General features: G+C 61.6%; 2 protein-coding genes across 3 annotated transcripts in view; one reads left to right on the forward strand and one right to left on the reverse strand.

The window, feature by feature from the left end:
* The window catches only part of SREBF2 (sterol regulatory element binding transcription factor 2), a 60,309-nt gene extending 57,344 nt beyond the window's left edge, over positions 1 to 2,965 (forward strand). The window contains exons 18-19 of the mRNA XM_036864726.1: positions 594 to 705; positions 1,203 to 2,965. Coding sequence (XP_036720621.1) covers positions 594 to 705; positions 1,203 to 1,423 — 333 coding nt within the window. The 3' untranslated portion in view covers positions 1,424 to 2,965. The remainder of the gene's footprint in view (positions 1 to 593; positions 706 to 1,202) is intronic.
* Positions 2,966 to 5,402: 2,437 nt separating this feature from the next.
* On the reverse strand, positions 5,403 to 11,113 carry SHISA8 (shisa family member 8). 2 transcript variants are annotated; one of them, XM_036864741.1, is made up of 5 exons: positions 10,159 to 11,113; positions 7,999 to 8,046; positions 7,394 to 7,527; positions 6,472 to 6,618; positions 5,403 to 6,104 (listed from the first exon to the last, which is right to left on the reverse strand). In XM_036864741.1, exons 1-5 carry the CDS (start codon positions 10,680 to 10,682, stop codon positions 5,710 to 5,712), a joined length of 1,248 nt encoding a protein of 415 aa, XP_036720636.1. In that variant the 5' UTR covers positions 10,683 to 11,113; the 3' UTR covers positions 5,403 to 5,709. The 2 variants fall into 2 exon arrangements, with proteins under 2 accessions (XP_036720636.1, XP_036720637.1); XM_036864742.1 differs by lacking the exon at positions 7,999 to 8,046.
* Positions 11,114 to 16,448: the final 5,335 nt, after the last annotated feature.

The following is a 16,448-nucleotide window of genomic DNA, read 5'->3' on the forward strand; positions in this document are numbered from 1 at the left end:
GGCAGCGCTCCTCACACACTGAGATGTTAAGGTGTAAAAGAACCTTGAGATGTTAAGAAATTAGAGACCTAGGCCTGGCCCCGCCATCCCCAGTGACTCGTATTTACAGAAGAGCTGCAGACTTTCACCTGGAAACCTCTGGACTCTGTTCCTTTCTGAAGAAACAGGAGGCAGCAGGACCCTGAACCTCCTTGGTGCCAGCGCAGCCGCCCCCTGCCCCCTCCTGTCCCTGCCTCACCTCTGTCCTGTTTTCGCGAAGTGAGGGTCCCCCCAGGCTACTTGTCCTCCAACCCCAGAGGGCACGTTGGCGCTCCGGGTCAGCCGTAGAGGAGGCAGCCCTTGGCCTCTTAGCTCGCCGCTGTGTTGCTCCTGCCCCACCAGGTGGCCTGTGCTGTGTTCCCCTTTTCTGCCTGGCTTGTGTCGGGGGTCTGAGTGAGGACGAGAGAGGTTGCTTTCAAGGGGTGAGCTGGGCAGGGTGTTGTGGAGAGGAGAAGGGGTGTCGTCGGGTGGCAGACGAGATGCTGCAGGGAGAGAGACCTACTGGGGCACAGACAGGTGAGGACCCCCGGCTTGTGTCCCCCTGCACCTCCCAGGTGTTCCTGCATGAAGCCACCGTGCGTCTGATGGCGGGGGCCAGCCCCACCCGTACCCACCAGCTGCTGGAGCACAGCCTGCGACGGCGCAACACTCAGAACGCCAAGCACGGTGAGCCCACCAGCACCCAGCGCCAAGGCCTGGGCGGGCCCTGCCTGGGGAGGGGCGGGGAAACGGGGGGAGGAGCCCAGCCCTGCCCTGCCCTCGGCATCTGCAGGGTTCTCAGAGGCCGCGGGAGAACCAAGGAAACCCAAGGCTTGATTTGGTGGGTGCCGGGGGAGGGTCCATGAGGTGCTGTGGGGCTGGGACGGCCTTGGTCGCGTTGTCACGGGTCCAGCCCCGAGTGAGGAGGGGACGGCTGCGGGGTCGCCCCACTGCGGGAGCCGGAGCCCGCTGATGGGCCACTCCTCAGCCCCGCCTCGGAGTAATAGCCTGTGGCACCGGCCGGGTTCAGCTCATCTTCTCTGTGAACTAAGCAGAGCACTGGAACCTCCCTCACTTGGGGGGCGTGAGGATTAAATAAACCAGCTCACACCGAGCCCTGGGAACAGCGCCTGCGTCCTGGCGGGCTCTCATCTCAGCGAGTGCGTGTCTCGTCGTTCCCACAGGAGAGGCGGACGCCTGGCCCGGCCAGCGAGAGCGGGCCACCGCCATCCTGCTGGCCTGCCGCCACCTGCCCCTCTCCTTCCTCTCCTCCCCGGGCCAGCGGGCGGTGCTGCTGGCCGAGGCCGCCCGCACCCTGGAGAAGGTGGGCGACCGGCGCTCATGCGGCGACTGCCAGCAGATGATTGTCAAGCTGGGGGGCGGCACTGCCATCGCCGCCTCCTGACCCCCGGGCTCTGCCCACCTTGGCCACCACTTCCCTCTGTCTCTCAGTCTCTCTCTCCCTCCTCCCTCTTGTCTGTGTTCCTCCCCCTCCTCCCTCTGGGAGCTGTGGGATGAGCCGTGGCTTCTGAGCTGTCACCTGCCAAGGCTTTTGGACCACCTCAGACTAGTGGGCCCCTTGGGCAGAGCCCCTTTAAGCTACTGTGGATAGATGCCCACAGTCCAGGCCCCAGTGGGCCTGAGAGAGGAAAGTCAGGGCGGGCAGGAATTGGGGGCACCCTGACTTGGAAGCGGCAGGGGGAGCTCCGAAGCTGCCCGGCCCCACCTCCAGCCCTCCCAAGACACTCTCTCCTGTGAACATCTCTCCCCACCATTTCCTGCTTCCTTGTTTTTTATCAGGCTTTCCCTCTGGGGGACTTAGGTCTCTGGGCACCAGAGCACTTCACCCTTGGCACTGTGCCCAGCACGCCCCCCCCCTTTTTATACGAATGTTTTTATATCAGTGTGCTTGGGGTTGCCGTGATGCAGGGCTAAGTTGCTGTGGCATTTTTCTTTCTCTCCCTGGGTCTGCGTCCTCTCCCCTGTGCCTAACAAAGCCAGTGCATTGTTTTCTCTTTACTACACAGGACAGCCAGGGAAGGAGGGAGCCCAGCCCTTGGGAGGTGGGTGGGAGGTAGGGGGCAGACCTGGGGATGGGTGAAATAATGTCGGCATAATTTTTTAATTTTTTAAAAAATAAACGGTATCTTATTTAAGTGTCCTGTTCCTTCCCACTCCCCCGCCCCCTGGGATGTCAGCCCAACCTTGGGTTAGTCCCAGGGGGTTGGGAAAGATGAAGCCACCCATTAAGGACTGAGGACCAGGGGCCTTCAGTATGGGTTCTCAGCTCCCTCTCATGCCAACTCCTACCTCCATAGTCTGTTTTTATCCCTAATTCTTGACCTGAAAATAAGCCAGGGTGGCAGGGACCAGACCCCAACCCCTCCCCAGTGACAAGCCCCTTTTCAGGGTGGGCACTAGGAATGAAGCCCCTTTCCTTGAGGGGGGCCCTGGAAGGAAAAGTGATCCCACTTTTCTGAATCCCTTGGCTTGGTGCCTACCCGGACGCCATTTCTCCTGGGACCCGAGGGCTGCCTGGTACCCCGGGGCCTGCTGGGAGGCTGAGAGGGGCTGCCCTCCCTCCCTCCCTGTGCTTCTCACCCGCTCAGGCTGGTTGGGGCAGAAATTGGGCCGGGACCCCAGCACAGATGGGGGTACACACAGCAGGGAGGGGCTCCTCTGATGCCAAGTGCAGGCTGGAACAGTCAGCTTGGACCTCACCCACTTTTTCTCTCCTGCCCACCTGCCTCCCCCCCACTGTAATTTATGGCCCCTGCCCACTGGGTGAGCTAGCCTTTGTGTCATGTGTATATACTGTGCCTTTTCTCATTCTTGTTTAGGGGTGGGAGGGGGTGGTTTTTCACTGAATAGGGGGATACACCTATGGCTTCCTTGATGTGGAATCATTCACTGTGTCCTGGATGTAGGTTATTGAATAAACACAGATTGGTACCACCCAGCGTGAGGCGTGTGAGGGTCTGTGGCATGACCGCTGTGGTGACTGCATGGCTTGGCCTCCAGTGGGTCAGAGACTGAGGATAGCCACTCCCTCTCCGCCGAGAGGACCCGGGGGGCTTCAATCTGACGGACCTTCCTTGCCTGCCCACGCACCTGGCCCCTTCCTCCCAATGCCGGCTGCCTGGCTCACACTCCAGGGCTGGGACAGACCTGGGATAAAAGGGGAATTGGTGGTATTGCTGGGGTCAGAGGTCACTGTATGCAGGACACAGAGCTGGCTGTTTAGGGGACAGCAGAGTGCTTTGGGATTTGGGTTGCTAAGCCCTTCTGTGTTCACTCCTCAGAGAGGAACCTCTCCCCTATTGGGTGGGCCGCACCTTGGTTTCCCCCTCTCCCGGGAGGCAGTGAGCTTCTGAGGATGTGGCCTGCAAGTCACATCCAAGTCCAGCTCCTGTACTTGTCAGCTGGGTCCCCTTGCGTGGGGTGTGGGGGGGAGGGCGCGCATCACCTCAGCTTCCACTTCAATGTGTGCAGAATGGGGATGACAGTCCCTGCGTTTGACCAGGTCCCCATAGGCTGTTGGCCAGTTTGAGCGACACAGCACACGTGAAGTGCCAGTTTATGGTGAGGGCATAGTGAGGCTGGTGAGGGGCCAGACCACAAGGAGCGCTGGGATGGGGGAGTGCTGGGCCCTGTGGGGAGGCGGGGTCAGCAGTGCCACATCGGGATAAGCCTGGGGGCTGAAGTGTGTGGTCCATGACCTGGCCCGGCTGAGAAATGGGCCAAGTCCCTTCAGCTCTGGAAGCCACTCCGTTCTCTGAAGGGCGGTCACAGCAGGCCACACCGTTCCACGGGCCAGAGCAGCCCGGGGTGGGGCTGGCAGCTGTAGCTGGTCCTTGTCTACAGTTATTACAGCAGCGTTTTCAGTGGAGGCCTGGCCCCTTGGGATGTAGATGCAGGGCCCTTGGGACTGAGAATGAGCCAAGAGGTCGTGCCCACCTCCCAGCATAGCCTAGCCAGGGCCTATGTCACCAGGGTGGGTGGCCATGGGTGGCTGATACGTGCCCAGGAACCCAGTCCTTTTGTGAGTCTCTGCAGGATCCATGACTCAGCACCCACCCCCCTCCCCCAGCCGTATCTGTACGGCTGCAGGATAGTCCCGGGGGCAACCCCCCCCCATCCTGGGTTGAGGGTGTAAGGGCTGTCTTCCCTGTAAGCCATGGGGGTCCTCACTGCAGGCATGACCATGGGCTTTGGGCTCTGTTCTGCCCTCGGGCTTCTGGGCCTTGTTTTCCTCAACGGACGTAAGAAACAGCAAGGTGGACCCTCCTACAGGTGAAGAGCTGGTGGGTTTGGGGGCCTCAGGGCAGCCCAGCCAGCAGGAGGAAAGCCTGAGACTGCCTGTACCCTGGGAGGGAGCAAGGGCCCCTCTGCCAACACACAACCTTCCCTCCTCCCCCACACCGCCTGCTGCTGCCATCCACCACCAGATTCGCAGGGGTTGCAGAATACGGAAGAGTCCTAAACTGGAGTCAGTTGGGTGACCTTGGCAAGTTACTTAGGTCTCAGGACCTCAGTTTCCTCTTCTGTAAAGCCACACACCGTGGGGCTTTTGTGAGGATTAAATGGAAGAAATAGCAGCAAATGGTGGCTATTGTTATTAAAACAGTATACCGTGCCTAGGATACACACGAGGGAAACTGTTGAGGTCACACAATGGGGTCACACACATAACCCAGCCCTCAATCTCCCCCCAGTGCCTGGCACAGACGAACTTGATGCACGCAGGCTGTTGGCAATGCCCTGGGCCATGGCCAGGTGCTGGGAGCCTGCCTGGCAGGAAGGGGGAGAGCTGGCAGTGCCAAGCATGAGTGGGGTGAGCACCCTGGTGGGGGCACTGCCAAGGCTCTGGGTCCAGCATCCCCATCCCCGTTTTCCCCCAGAGCAGCCACCGGGAGGAGGCTCCCCCATCCTGAGTACCAGCTGTCTACCCAGCCCATAGCCCACAGCCATCAGGGGGGTGGCCCTGGGCCAGGCTGACCAAGTGGCCACCAGCCCAGGGGCCGGCCCAGGGCCAGAAAATGTCAATGAGGATCAGCCAGGCTCAGGCAACTCAAGCTGTAGAGCAGGTGACCGGCTGGAGGGGGCCCACCTCCATTAAGGGGCATGGACCCTCAGGAGCCCACCAGCCCTCTCCCCTGTGCCCAGCCTCAAGATGGCTGGCGCCTAACTGCGCCCTCTCCCGTGGCTCCTACTGGTGTGGACATTAAGCCTGGCATTCAGCCCTGACCACCCTCTCCAGCTACTTCTCCCTGGCTCCCAGAACCCTTGCCCACCAGCTTTCAGGAGCAGTCCTCTGCTCTTGCACATGCTGTGCCCTCTGCCAGCACTGCCGTCTGTCCAGTCAATGACCAGTGCCTCCGCCATCAGCGCCTCGCAGAGCCAAGCTGGGGCTCCTTTATTCTCAGGGATGGGAGTCACAGAAAAGGGTTTATTTACACAAGGAACCCGGGCCCTAAGGCCCCCAGGACAGAACCACTGGCTTTACCCAAGTGGGCCTCTTGGCCCTGCAGGCTCCGAGGCTCCCAGTCCAGTGGGCAGGCAGAAGGGCTGGCCTTCACGGCCAGCACCCCTCCTTCCGGTAGCCTGGGCCCCCGATCAAGCCCATGGCGAGTCCCCCAGGCAGAAGAGGGCTCCTGGCGATGCAATGCCTCAGAACCAGCGGCCCCTTTTTCACACGGTGACCTCGGCTTTGCTGTTGGTGCTCAGGTGCCGGGGTCCGCGGCTGGCGCGGCCATAAAGGCCAGGGGGCTGCGGGCCGAAGGCCTCGGGCAGCTTCTCCACGCTGAACTGGCGCCGGGGTGCGTCGCCGGGCCTCCGGGGCGCTAAGGAGGCATGAGACGCCAGGTGGCCGCGGGGGGCGGGCTGGGCCGGGCGGCCGGCCGTCCAGGCCTTGTAGTGGCCCGATGGGGTGGGGCCGGCGGGGGGCGCGTAGCCCGGCGGGGCCCAGGGGCAGGCGTCGAGCAGTGCAGGCAAGTCCTCGGGGGGCCTCCGGGCTCGCGCCGGGAGGGTCGGCGGGGCAGCTTCAGTCGCGGGAAAACGCTGGTAGAAGTCCCGCGGGGAGGCCTCTGCGGGGACAGATGGGCGTGGGTCGGGGGCGTGGTCAGGCCCGGGGGCGGGGCCTCAGCGCCTCCAGGCTGGGACAGTCCGCTGGGGCCTGGGTCTCAGCCCAACCGGGGAGGGATAGGGCGGGGACAGGCCGCTGGAGACGCGGGCTTCCTACGCCCGGGTCTCCGGATTCGGCGACGGGGTCCCAGACAGGCGGCCTGATCCGGGGTGGGGTACGGCCGAGGCGTGGCAGCCGATTGGCGTAGGCGCGATGCGGAAGCTGGGAACTTTAGAACTCGAACTGGGACCCCGAGCCCTACAATCTAGGAGCTTGGACACCCCGGGTGCGGTGGGCCCGGCGCTCCGGGCACAAACCTGACCACTCACCTGCGGCCTTGAGCGCGGCTGCCTTGAGTGTGGCGTACTTGGCGTAGTCCGGCTGCCTCGTCAGGCTGCCGCCGCCCTGCAGCCGCGGGGCGCGCGGGGGGCCCGCTGTCGCCGAAGCCAGGGGCACGTTGATGGGGCGTTTCTTGTCTGGATGGGGGAGGGAGGAGATGAGACTCGGCCCGCTGACCAGAGGACACCCTGCCCCTGCGCTACCACCTCTTCGCAGCCCACTCCCCAGCTACGATTCAATGAGAGCTTGTGAGGTGACTTATGAACTTACGCCTTCGAGACTGAGAGCAGAACCTGACTCTTGAAGACAGACTCTCCAGTGCCTGGGACAGGGCCTGGCTCAGAATAACGTGAATAACAGCAGCCAGCCCTGAGCGGGTGCTCATCTAACAAAAGACTTGCCAGCACGTTCCATTTGAGCCTGGCACTGAGGCCCAGGACCTGCTTCTCCCAGAGATGAAGAGAATGTTTGAGGATTGGAACCCATACTGGGGGGAGGGGAGGTGCTGTCAAGCCTGCCTCGCCAGCAGGAGTCCAAGAGGGAGGCACCAGCCTGAAGGAAGAGGCCCACAGAAGGCCACAGACGCGGGCCAGTCAGACCCTAGGGCACTGAGCCAGAGCCTAGAACCAGGCAGACCCCAGAGCCTGAGCTGGGGATCCCCGAATCTAGAACCTTCCTCACAGGGTCCCTGAGGCTGGACATTGCAGGACCCGTCGAGGGACCCTGGCCACCAAGAGGAGCTGACTAGCTTGCCCACCACCCACTCACACACCTGCAGAGGCAGGCGGCTCACTTCCATTTGGGAAACAGCTCACAGCCTCAGCACACCCCTTCCCCTGCTCCCAGGCCCTGCTCAGACAAGGGCGGCTCTGTGCTGTAGATCAACAAACGCCCTCCCGCTAGTCTACTCGCCTGTGCTGTTGTGGAGGGAGCCCTGGGGGAGGCCATCGCCCATCTGCACCTGGACACAGCTACCCAGAGGTGGGTCCAGAGGTGGAGGCAGTGGCTCCTGGGGGTCAGCCTGCTTCAGAAGTTCTGTCAGTGTCCTGTGGGGAAAGAGTGGTGACAACCAGCCCTCCACGCCTCCTGCTTCCCCATCAGCCAGGTCTGGTCTATCAAAGGCCAGCCCCAGCCATCGCTTCTCACTGTGTGGCCCTGGGCAGCTCTTTCAACCCCTCTGGCCTCCCTTCTCTCTTGTGATTGACCTCATACATCCAGTTTCCCCTCCCAGGCACGACCTGTAGCCTCCACATGGCCAATTCTCAGAGTAGGTCAGGAAACCAATGGGGTCACGTGTAACCAGGGCCACCTTATTTTCCAAAGGCTCCCCTCCTCCCCTTTCTGGAGTCCACTCCCCAAGACCCTCCATGTTGAGCCTCCTCTCCCAACACAAGCTCTGTGAGTGTATCAGGCCCTTGGACTTTACTATCCTCCATCTCCTCCGGGAAAACTCCTACTCACTCTTCAAACCCCACCAGAAACCTTCCTCTACCAGGAAGCCTTTTCTACCTGCTTACCTAACGCCCCTCCTGCAGCAGGGGCTTCTGCTGCGTTCTGGGACAGAGCTGCCAACACAAGCACGGAGAACAGACAAATGAGGGGAAGGAGGAGCCAGGAGATCCTGCAGTGGCAGCCCCGCACCAAAGGCTGTGTGACCTTGGGCAGCCGCCTCCCTGGCTACCAGGACACCCAGCCCCCACCCAGCTGTGACGGAATCCGACTGAGCCTTCCCCACAGACAGCCAGACCCAGCCTTCAGCCCAGCTGCCTTCAGAGCCCGGAACCCATGATTTTCTCCTAGCTTGGTCTCTCCCTCCTGGAGCTGGGGCCTCAAATGACTGATTCATGAAGAAGCACACTGGAGGTGGGACACCTGGGGTGGGCACAGTTTGGCTGCAATGTGGCAGGGTCTGAAAGTCTCCTAGTGCCTGCCTGAGTTGACCTTCATGCCCTGCCCACTCCTCAGCTGCCCACCCCTGTGGTCTCATCTCTGAGCAAGCAGTCACCAACCAGCCCTCCCAGACACCTGAGCAGTTTTCATGCCTCTGAACCTTTGTAAAAACTTTCTCCAAAGACAGACTCCGACTCCTCACCAAGTCCTCTGAGAAGCCTTCCCTGACCATCAACCTCAACACGGCAGAATTAAGGGTGAGACTTGAGGGGAGGGCAGGGCTTCAGAGCATATCCACACACGAACTCAAGTTAGGATCCAGGTCTCCCCAGATAAGAAGCAGGAGTCAGGACACACAGGACCCTAAAGCCCAGAGAGAGGAAGGCACTGGCCCAGGCCACACAGCACATCAGGGGTGGTCCAGCTCTTCCTGAAGCATTACTAGACCTGTTTCCCGGTCCCCTGAGGATGAAGTGGGTTCCAGTGAATGTGTCACTAGGCTGCCCCAGCCACCCCCTCTATACCATCATGGCCCTCAGTTCCTGCTGCCCCACTCTGGTCAAGGACAGGCCCTGTCCTCTCCCCCTCACCCAGCATGAGGCTCCAAGCTCAGGAAGCCCAGGCCCTGCTTCTGAAGCATCCAGGACCCAGGCTGAGAGCCACCACATTGCACATCACGGATGCAGCACAGTAGCTGAGGCCAGGGTTCCAGGCCCAGCTCTGCCCTACAGCTGTCTTGGAGCTGGTGGACTAAGTGGTCGGGGGAAGAGGGATGCCATGGAGTGCCAAGGAAGCCCTCTTGCCCTTGAGGTCTAGGAGTGGGGAAGCATCCACACCTAGCCCACCCAGGCATGGGGGCCTCTCTCCACTGTCACTTCTAAATACCAGCCTGTTGTACACCATGTCAGCGGCCCACACATCCAAGGGAGTAGGGACCTGGGTGAGGAAGTGAGGAGGGTGCAGGGCCCAGGACAGGGGGGTGGCTGGGGGCATGTGAGTGTGTCGGGGGCAGGGGGGGAGTGGGTGAGGCTTCCAGGGTCAGGACACAGAATCCCAGAGCCCCTATCCCAGCTGAGGAAGAGAACCTGGGTCCTGTGGCCCCCACTTCACATGAAACTCAGAACTCAGCCAACACCTGTCCAGGCCTCACCAAAAACGAATCTGTACCCCGCCACATACACACTTCAGGTCCGCTTCTACACAGCGGGATACCCTGACCCTGCCTGGGGGCGCTGAGTGGGGTGAGTGGGGAGGCCTTCTAAAAACCCTAGGGAAATAAGGTCAGGCCTGAGTCACAACTATGGGGGGTGGGAGGGGAGGAGGGAGGGAAAAGTGGGGAGAGAAGCAGGAGGGGAGAGAGCCAAGAAAGCTATAGAAAATGTCCCTTCCCTGGGGACCCACGCCTCCACCCTGCGCTAGTGGGGCTCGGGTCCCCTCCCGTAGGCGCGGATCTTGTGCCCTCGGTCGAGCGACCTGCCTTCCCCGCCCACTCCGGAGAAGGCGGGAGCCGCGGGGGAAGGCGGCCCAGCACCCAGCTCCCGCCGGAAGGTCAAGGGGAGACAGAGCGGTATCAGCTGTCTCCCTCCGTGAAGGGGGGGTGAGGGGAGAAAGAGACCTGGAGACAGAGCAGGGAGGGAAAACCTGGAGGAGGGGGCTGCTAAGAGGACCAGAGTTTCGGAGAGGGGCGGGAAGGATGAAGGATCGCGAGGGGGCGCCCACCTGGCAGGCCACCTGTCCCTGGGCTGGGAGGGGATCCCGGGCCCCGGCCCCGGCCGGCGCGCGCTCACCTGGTCACGGTGCGCCGCGCGCGCGGGCTGTGCGCCCTCTCCAGGCCCAGGCGCGCCCCGATGCCGGCCAGCACGAACAGGGCGGCGACGCCGCACACCGCGTAGACGGCCGTGTGGCTGCGTTCGCGGCCCGGGTCCCGGGGCACCGTGGCGTCGCGGGCACGCGCGGGAGGCCGGCCAGTCTGAACCCAGGCTGGCGTGTCGTAGTTGGAGCAGCGGCTCTGGTCAAGGCGCCGCGGCCCGTCGTGGCAGCAGAAGCGGTAGCCGCACGTGCCGCAGCAGAAGTTGTAGGCGCCCGAGCTGCAGTTGAAGGGCGGGTCCCACTGCCCCATCACGTCGTAGTAGCCGCGGCAGCGGTCGCCCCCGGCCGGGGCCGCCGTGCCGGGCGCCGCCGGCTCCTGCGCCTCGGGGCCCCCCGCGCCGCCCGACGGCGGCCGCGCCAGCAGCAGAGCCAGCCCGAGCGCGAGCCCGAGCGCCGGCGGGCCGCGGCCTCCGCGCAGCCCCCGCGCCCAGGCCCGCTCCATCGGGCCCGCGCCTTCGGCTACAGCACCCGGCGCATGGCGGCGCGCCGCGGCTCCCTCCCGCCGCGCTTCGGGCCCGCTCGTCCGCGCCCGCAGGGATCAAGCCCGCCCCGCCGCCCTGGCGCTGGCTCCCGGCGGACACCTCCTCGGTCGTCAGCCTCCTGAGAGTACCCCAGACCCGGGTGGGCTCGCGGGGCCGCGCCTCCGGTGGGCGCGTCCTGCGCCGAGGCTCACCTCGGACCCGAGCCAGCTAGTCCGCGCCCTGGGACTCCTCCCGGGCAGGGCGGCGGGTCCTCGCCTGCGCTCGGTCCCGGCCTCTCCCCGGCCCGGCGGGTGTGCGGGTCTGGGGCCTAGTGGGGGCGGCGGGCCGCCGGACACGGCTGCCTTCCCGCCGCCCGCTCCGCGCTGCCCGTGCTCTGGCTGCGGCTCCGGCTCCGCGCGGCCTCGGGCGGGCGGGGGAGGGAGAGAGCGGGGGGAAGGGGGGCAGGCGGGAGGGAGGCAGAGCCGGGGGAGGAGCGCGGCCGAGGCGACGGGAGGGAGGGGGCGCGGCAGGGCCCGCACAGCCTGGGCGCCCCACCAGGGACCCTCCCCGAAGGCCTCCCCCAAACATTCCTCGGAACTGGCGCTCCAGAGGGTTCAGCTCAAGGCTCTCAGAATTGTTACTTCGGACATTACGCCCGCCGCGGGAGCGCTTCGGTTCACAGGTGCGGGGACTGAAGGGACCCAGCAGCCCCAGGCAGTCGTTGCTGCCCACCCACCTTCCTTCCCGTCCCCTCCATCAGTTCCGATCGAGACAGAGGTGTGACTTGAGGCAGGGAATGTTAAATGGGAAGGAAACTCCCAGCAGAGCCTCAGCAGAGGGCCAAGTATGGGTCCCCTCCGCACCACCTAGGGAGGAGCTTTAACCCCGGGATGCACACCCTGGTCCCAGAACTTCTCTGACGCCGGGCTGGGGTCCTGGGGTGACCCCACGCCTGTGGGCGATGGACCTGGCCTGGTCGGTGCCCTCCTGGGATCTCTCCGCCACCCCAGGTGTGAAAGGGAGGAGATTGGTTTAGCCCCGTGCCTTGGATGAGGACAGCAGGGCGTCGCCTGGGGGCAGAGCCATGGGCAGACCCTTTGCCCTGGTCCCCACAGGATGCTCAGGTCCTTTCTCAAGCCCGGGGGCAGAGGGTGAGGGGCAGGTATGGAACCTACTCGGAGCACTACTCGGTTGTGTTTTTGAAGTTGGTTTTAATTGGAGAATATGACCCGAGCCCGGGTGCTTTGCTTTTCTCTGCCTGTTTCTCATTTTAACATCAAAAACTGCCCGTTCTGGGGGGCAGGGATCAATACGGGGCCTCCTTCTGTCTAGATGGGAGCATCAGGAGGGCAAGGGCTGCATGGACCGGTTCCCCGGTGTTCCCACACAGCGCAGGCCTCTGCCATATTTGCTGAATGAATGAAGTGAAGTGCCTCTAGTCTCCAGTTTCAGATAAAGAATTTGGGCTCCTAGGGTCCTTCCTGCTCCCCCTTGCATCCTCTCTTCACTCAGCAACTGGGATCAGCTTATAAAAATGGAGGAGGTGGAGGGAGGAAGAGGGAGAAGGATTTACATTTAAAGGAGGATCAAGTTTTCTTGTTGATGAGATGAGGGGCTGACAGGCTAATTTCAGGGCTAAAACGGGAAGGCGGGTGACCTCCCTATAATGCCCTCCCCCATCAGGGTGATTCCTTGTGCCCTGGCCAAAGACAGCCTGCTCCTCCCTCCTTCACCCACAGACACGCGCAGCCCAGAAGACCCTACCCCATTAAAAGACTTTATTACAATTTTAGAGAAAAAAGAAACTAGATGAGCAAAGGGATAAAATGAAATTGCCTTAATCCCATCACCAGGGACAACTGATGCTTTACATACTGTTTTGTAACTGGTTTTTAGTTTACTTTTTGCTGTCAAACTTTCAGATTATTATTCTGTTTATTTATATATTATAAGCTATATTTTCTGGGGCATCCTTTTCTGCTTCCTTAGCTGGTATTCCTAGACATGGAAACCATGGCACAAACTATCCAGTTTGTATCAGTGCCCCCGTCACACGCTGCCAAGCAGTCCTCTGTGTTACTGGGTCTTGGAAGGTGACTGCTTCTCCCCCGCTTTCCCACCCTATTGCTGGGCACTAGGTTTAAAGAGGCTCGTCGCTGCCCCCTGGGACTGTGGCTTCTTCCCATGTAGGATCACCCTACTGGGCCCAGAACAAGTCTTCCAGTGCTTTCCTCCCTGGGCCCCTCTCTTGCCCCCACTGTCCTGGCATCATTGGGTGCTCTGCTCAGCTTCCACCCCAAGTTGACTGCAGTCAGGATATATATATATGTATATATCCATTTATCCAATGAAGGAGCTGGCTTTCAGCTGCCTACTCCACTGTGCCCCCAAGGGATTGATGTCCAACCTCCAACTCCTCCCCACATCCATCCTTCCCATCTCAGCCTTGTTCAGTGGTCAGCCAGGAACAACAGATGCCCACATCTACCAGGTCTGTGCCAGGCACTCCATGCCCTCTCCATGTGAACACATAGCCTTGTAGTGGGGGAAGCAGGAGAGGGCAAATGCAAAGACAGACCACAGCTAACTGGCCGAGCCCTGGGGTCTGGCCATTCATTCAGCTGACACTGTCCCCCAGGTGCCCAGCCATGTGCTGGGCAAGGGGATCTAGAGAGGGAGCAGTCCAGCTAAGGGGGGATCCCTTTGCCCAGGCTGCCCTCCCTGGACCCTGGGGTCTCTCTCCAAAGCAACGCACCAGAGCACCAGCCCCTCATCTCCACTGCCTGCCATCCCCAAGCCTGTGTCATCAAAAATCATCCATTGATCCAGGCTTAAAATAACCCCTGGCATCTGCAGCGAGCCCCATGTGGCGGGCAGAGGAGCCGTGTCTCTGTTCATGAAGGGAACCCGCCCCACCCCCAGCTCCAAAAGCTGGCAGCTGGAGTGTGCGGGTGTCTGAGTGTGCTCACGAATGTGAGTGACAGTGTGCATGTCTGGTGCTGGCACGGCTATGAGAGCCTTCCCCGCACGTGGACACGTGTGTACACGTGTGTGTCAGTGTGAATATGCCTCTGCATATGTGTTCTTCCCTCACTGTTGAGTCCTCGCCTGGTGTCCAGTTCTGGCTGGGCAGGGCTCAGGGTCCTGAGAGGAGAGGTTGTGGACATTAAGGAAAACTGTCCTGGGCCTCAGTGTCCTGATTTCAGGTGGTAGGTCACCAGTCTGCCCAGCCCTCCTAGAGAGAAACCCAAGACCCAGGGAGAAGAAATGACTTGCTGTGACTGGCACACAGCCTGGAAGGGCTGGGGTATGGCTTGGAACCTGCACTGTGAGCCCCAAACCTACCTTCTGGCCAGTTTAGTGCAGAGAGAGCAGCTGGAGGACCCCAGCCCAGAGGCCAGGCAAGTGTTCCTATCCCCTGGCAGCACACCCAGTGCCTGACTAACGCCTGACATGACAACTCCTCCATAAGCCCCCGGGCCTTCCAATAGGTTGTTTCTTCCTGGAAGGCCTTTCCAGCCCCTCACACTGAGAGCTCCTATTTATTCTTAATTTTGGAACCAGACTAATGTGGGTTGGAATTCCTGCTCTAGTAAGACCAGTCGACCTTTCTAGGCCACAGTTTTCTCATCTGCAAGATGGGCTGCTAGCTCCTCTTTGGAAGGGCTGCTGGGAGAAGCCAATGGGTCTCTGGATGAAAAACATCCAGGAACACGCAGCCTTTTGGGAGCCCCCGCCACAGCGGTGCTGAGAAGATTGTGATTGCCACTGTGGGTGCCATCCACAAGCCTCAAAGGCCTTATTCCCAAGCCCATCTTGCTTCTGTTTTGTCCGTGGTGGAGGGTTACGCAAGAAGCAGAGATTCTAGGGGACTATGTACTCCCTGCTAGTGCAGATGCGAAGCCAGTACCGGGAGGGGGGTCTGGAGGGGAGGGCCCGAGGCTCCTTTGTCTCCATGAGAGGCAGCTCGTGACTCAGGCTCTAGCTGCCTGTGGGAGGGAGGGGACCCCCGGGCTCCTGAGGTCGCGAGGGAGCGCGGGTTGGGGGGGGGTGGTGCTGGGAACTGGATCTCAGCTTCCCTTCTTAATTCCGCATCACCCAATGAAGGTGCAAATCCGGAGCTGCCCACCCAGACCATAGCGCGGGAACAGGCCCAGAGCGGACGGTGCTCGGCGGAGGCCATAGAGCGCCTCCACCCGGGACAGGTGCGCCCTGACCCACCAGCCTGCCCATTCCTGGGACACACCCCCGAGGTCAGACCCGAGCCCGGAGCCGGAGGGCGGGGGACGGAGTGGGGGACGCCACCTCTCCCCAGAGTCGGGGCCATGCCCTGCATTTGGACCCCTCCTGGCTCGGACCGCGGTCCTTGGGCCTCGCTTGAGGATGGGGACCCCGCGTGAGCGCGGTGGTCCGGAGTTTAGAGAGGCTCCGCTCATCCGTGGCCTCCCTTTTTCCCTGCGGGTGGGTCTTGAACCCACCCCTTCTACATGCTCCTGACCCCGCCCCTTTCCTGCTACCTGGAGGCTCGGGGTTCCTCAGCCCCACCTCTCTCTTGACCCCGCCCTCGCCGCGCCTCTAGCCCAGGCCCCACCCTCTCCGTCCCACAGCCCCGCCTTCCGGTGCCTGAAGGCTGGCGGTCAAAGTGCCACCGGTCTCGCTGACCGCAGGAGCCGTCGAGATAGACTTTCACCTGCCCTGGAGTTGCTGGCACTGTCCTAGATCCATGCAGGACGCCCGGGGCTGGTCCTCAGATTCTCTGCAGCTCAGGGGAGTGAGGAGATGCTCAGAGGCCCGCTGGGCCCCAGGACCCCTGCAGAGTCCCCGGAAAGAGCATGGGCTGGAACACAGGCATGGGTGTCCTCCTGGCTTCTCCTCGACTCTCCATGTGACCTTGGGCAGTGGTTCCTACCCCCCAACCCCCCTTCCCCACCCCCAGGTCAGGATCAGGCAGCTGGGGAGCTGGCTCAGATTGGAGAGAGGTCAGATTTCCATTCTGGGTGAGGGAGAATTTGGCCTGAGCCACCAACAATAGAGCAAATGGGAATGAGCTCCCACCCTGTGCCCAGAGAAGGGCCAGAGGGGTCTGGTGGCCTCTCACAGGTGACAGAAAGGGTGAGACCAAATGATGGGGCTGGAGGAGCACCGGGTTCCCTGAGGTGGGTGCCCCTATGTGCCATGGGGCAGGAATGGCCACAGGGAAGGTTCTGACAGCCTCACCTGGCACTCAGGGGCCACAGTGCCCAAGTCTCCAGCCCCTCCTCCTGCCCCCTCTTCTCTGCACCTTTGCACACAGTTCCTTGGGCCAAGAATGCCCTTTCTCTGCTCTGTTCCAGCAGGAAAACTCCACAGAACTCAGGGCATACCTCCTACTCTCAAAAGCACTCTAAATGCTAAATTAGTCACTCCCCCTCCCCGGGACTTCCCTGGTGGCGCAGTGGTTAAGAATCTCCCTGCAGGGGACACGGGTTCGAGCCCTGGTCCAGGAAAATCCCACATGCCGCAGAGCAACTAAGCCCCTGCGCCACAACTACTGAGCCTGCGCTCTAGAGCCCGTGAGCCACAACTACTGAAGCTCGCATGCCTAGAGCCTGTGCTCCACAACAAGAGAAGCCACCGCAATGAGAAGCCTGCGCACCGCAAGGAAGAGTAGTCCCCGCTCGCCACAACTAGAGAAAGCCTGTGCGCAGCAACGAGGACCCAATGCAGCCAAAAATAAATAAATAAATAAATAAATTTAGAAAAGAAAT

This window comes from Balaenoptera musculus, chromosome 10 (assembly GCF_009873245.2).
Source record: "Balaenoptera musculus isolate JJ_BM4_2016_0621 chromosome 10, mBalMus1.pri.v3, whole genome shotgun sequence".
Lineage (NCBI taxonomy): Eukaryota > Metazoa > Chordata > Mammalia > Artiodactyla > Balaenopteridae > Balaenoptera > Balaenoptera musculus.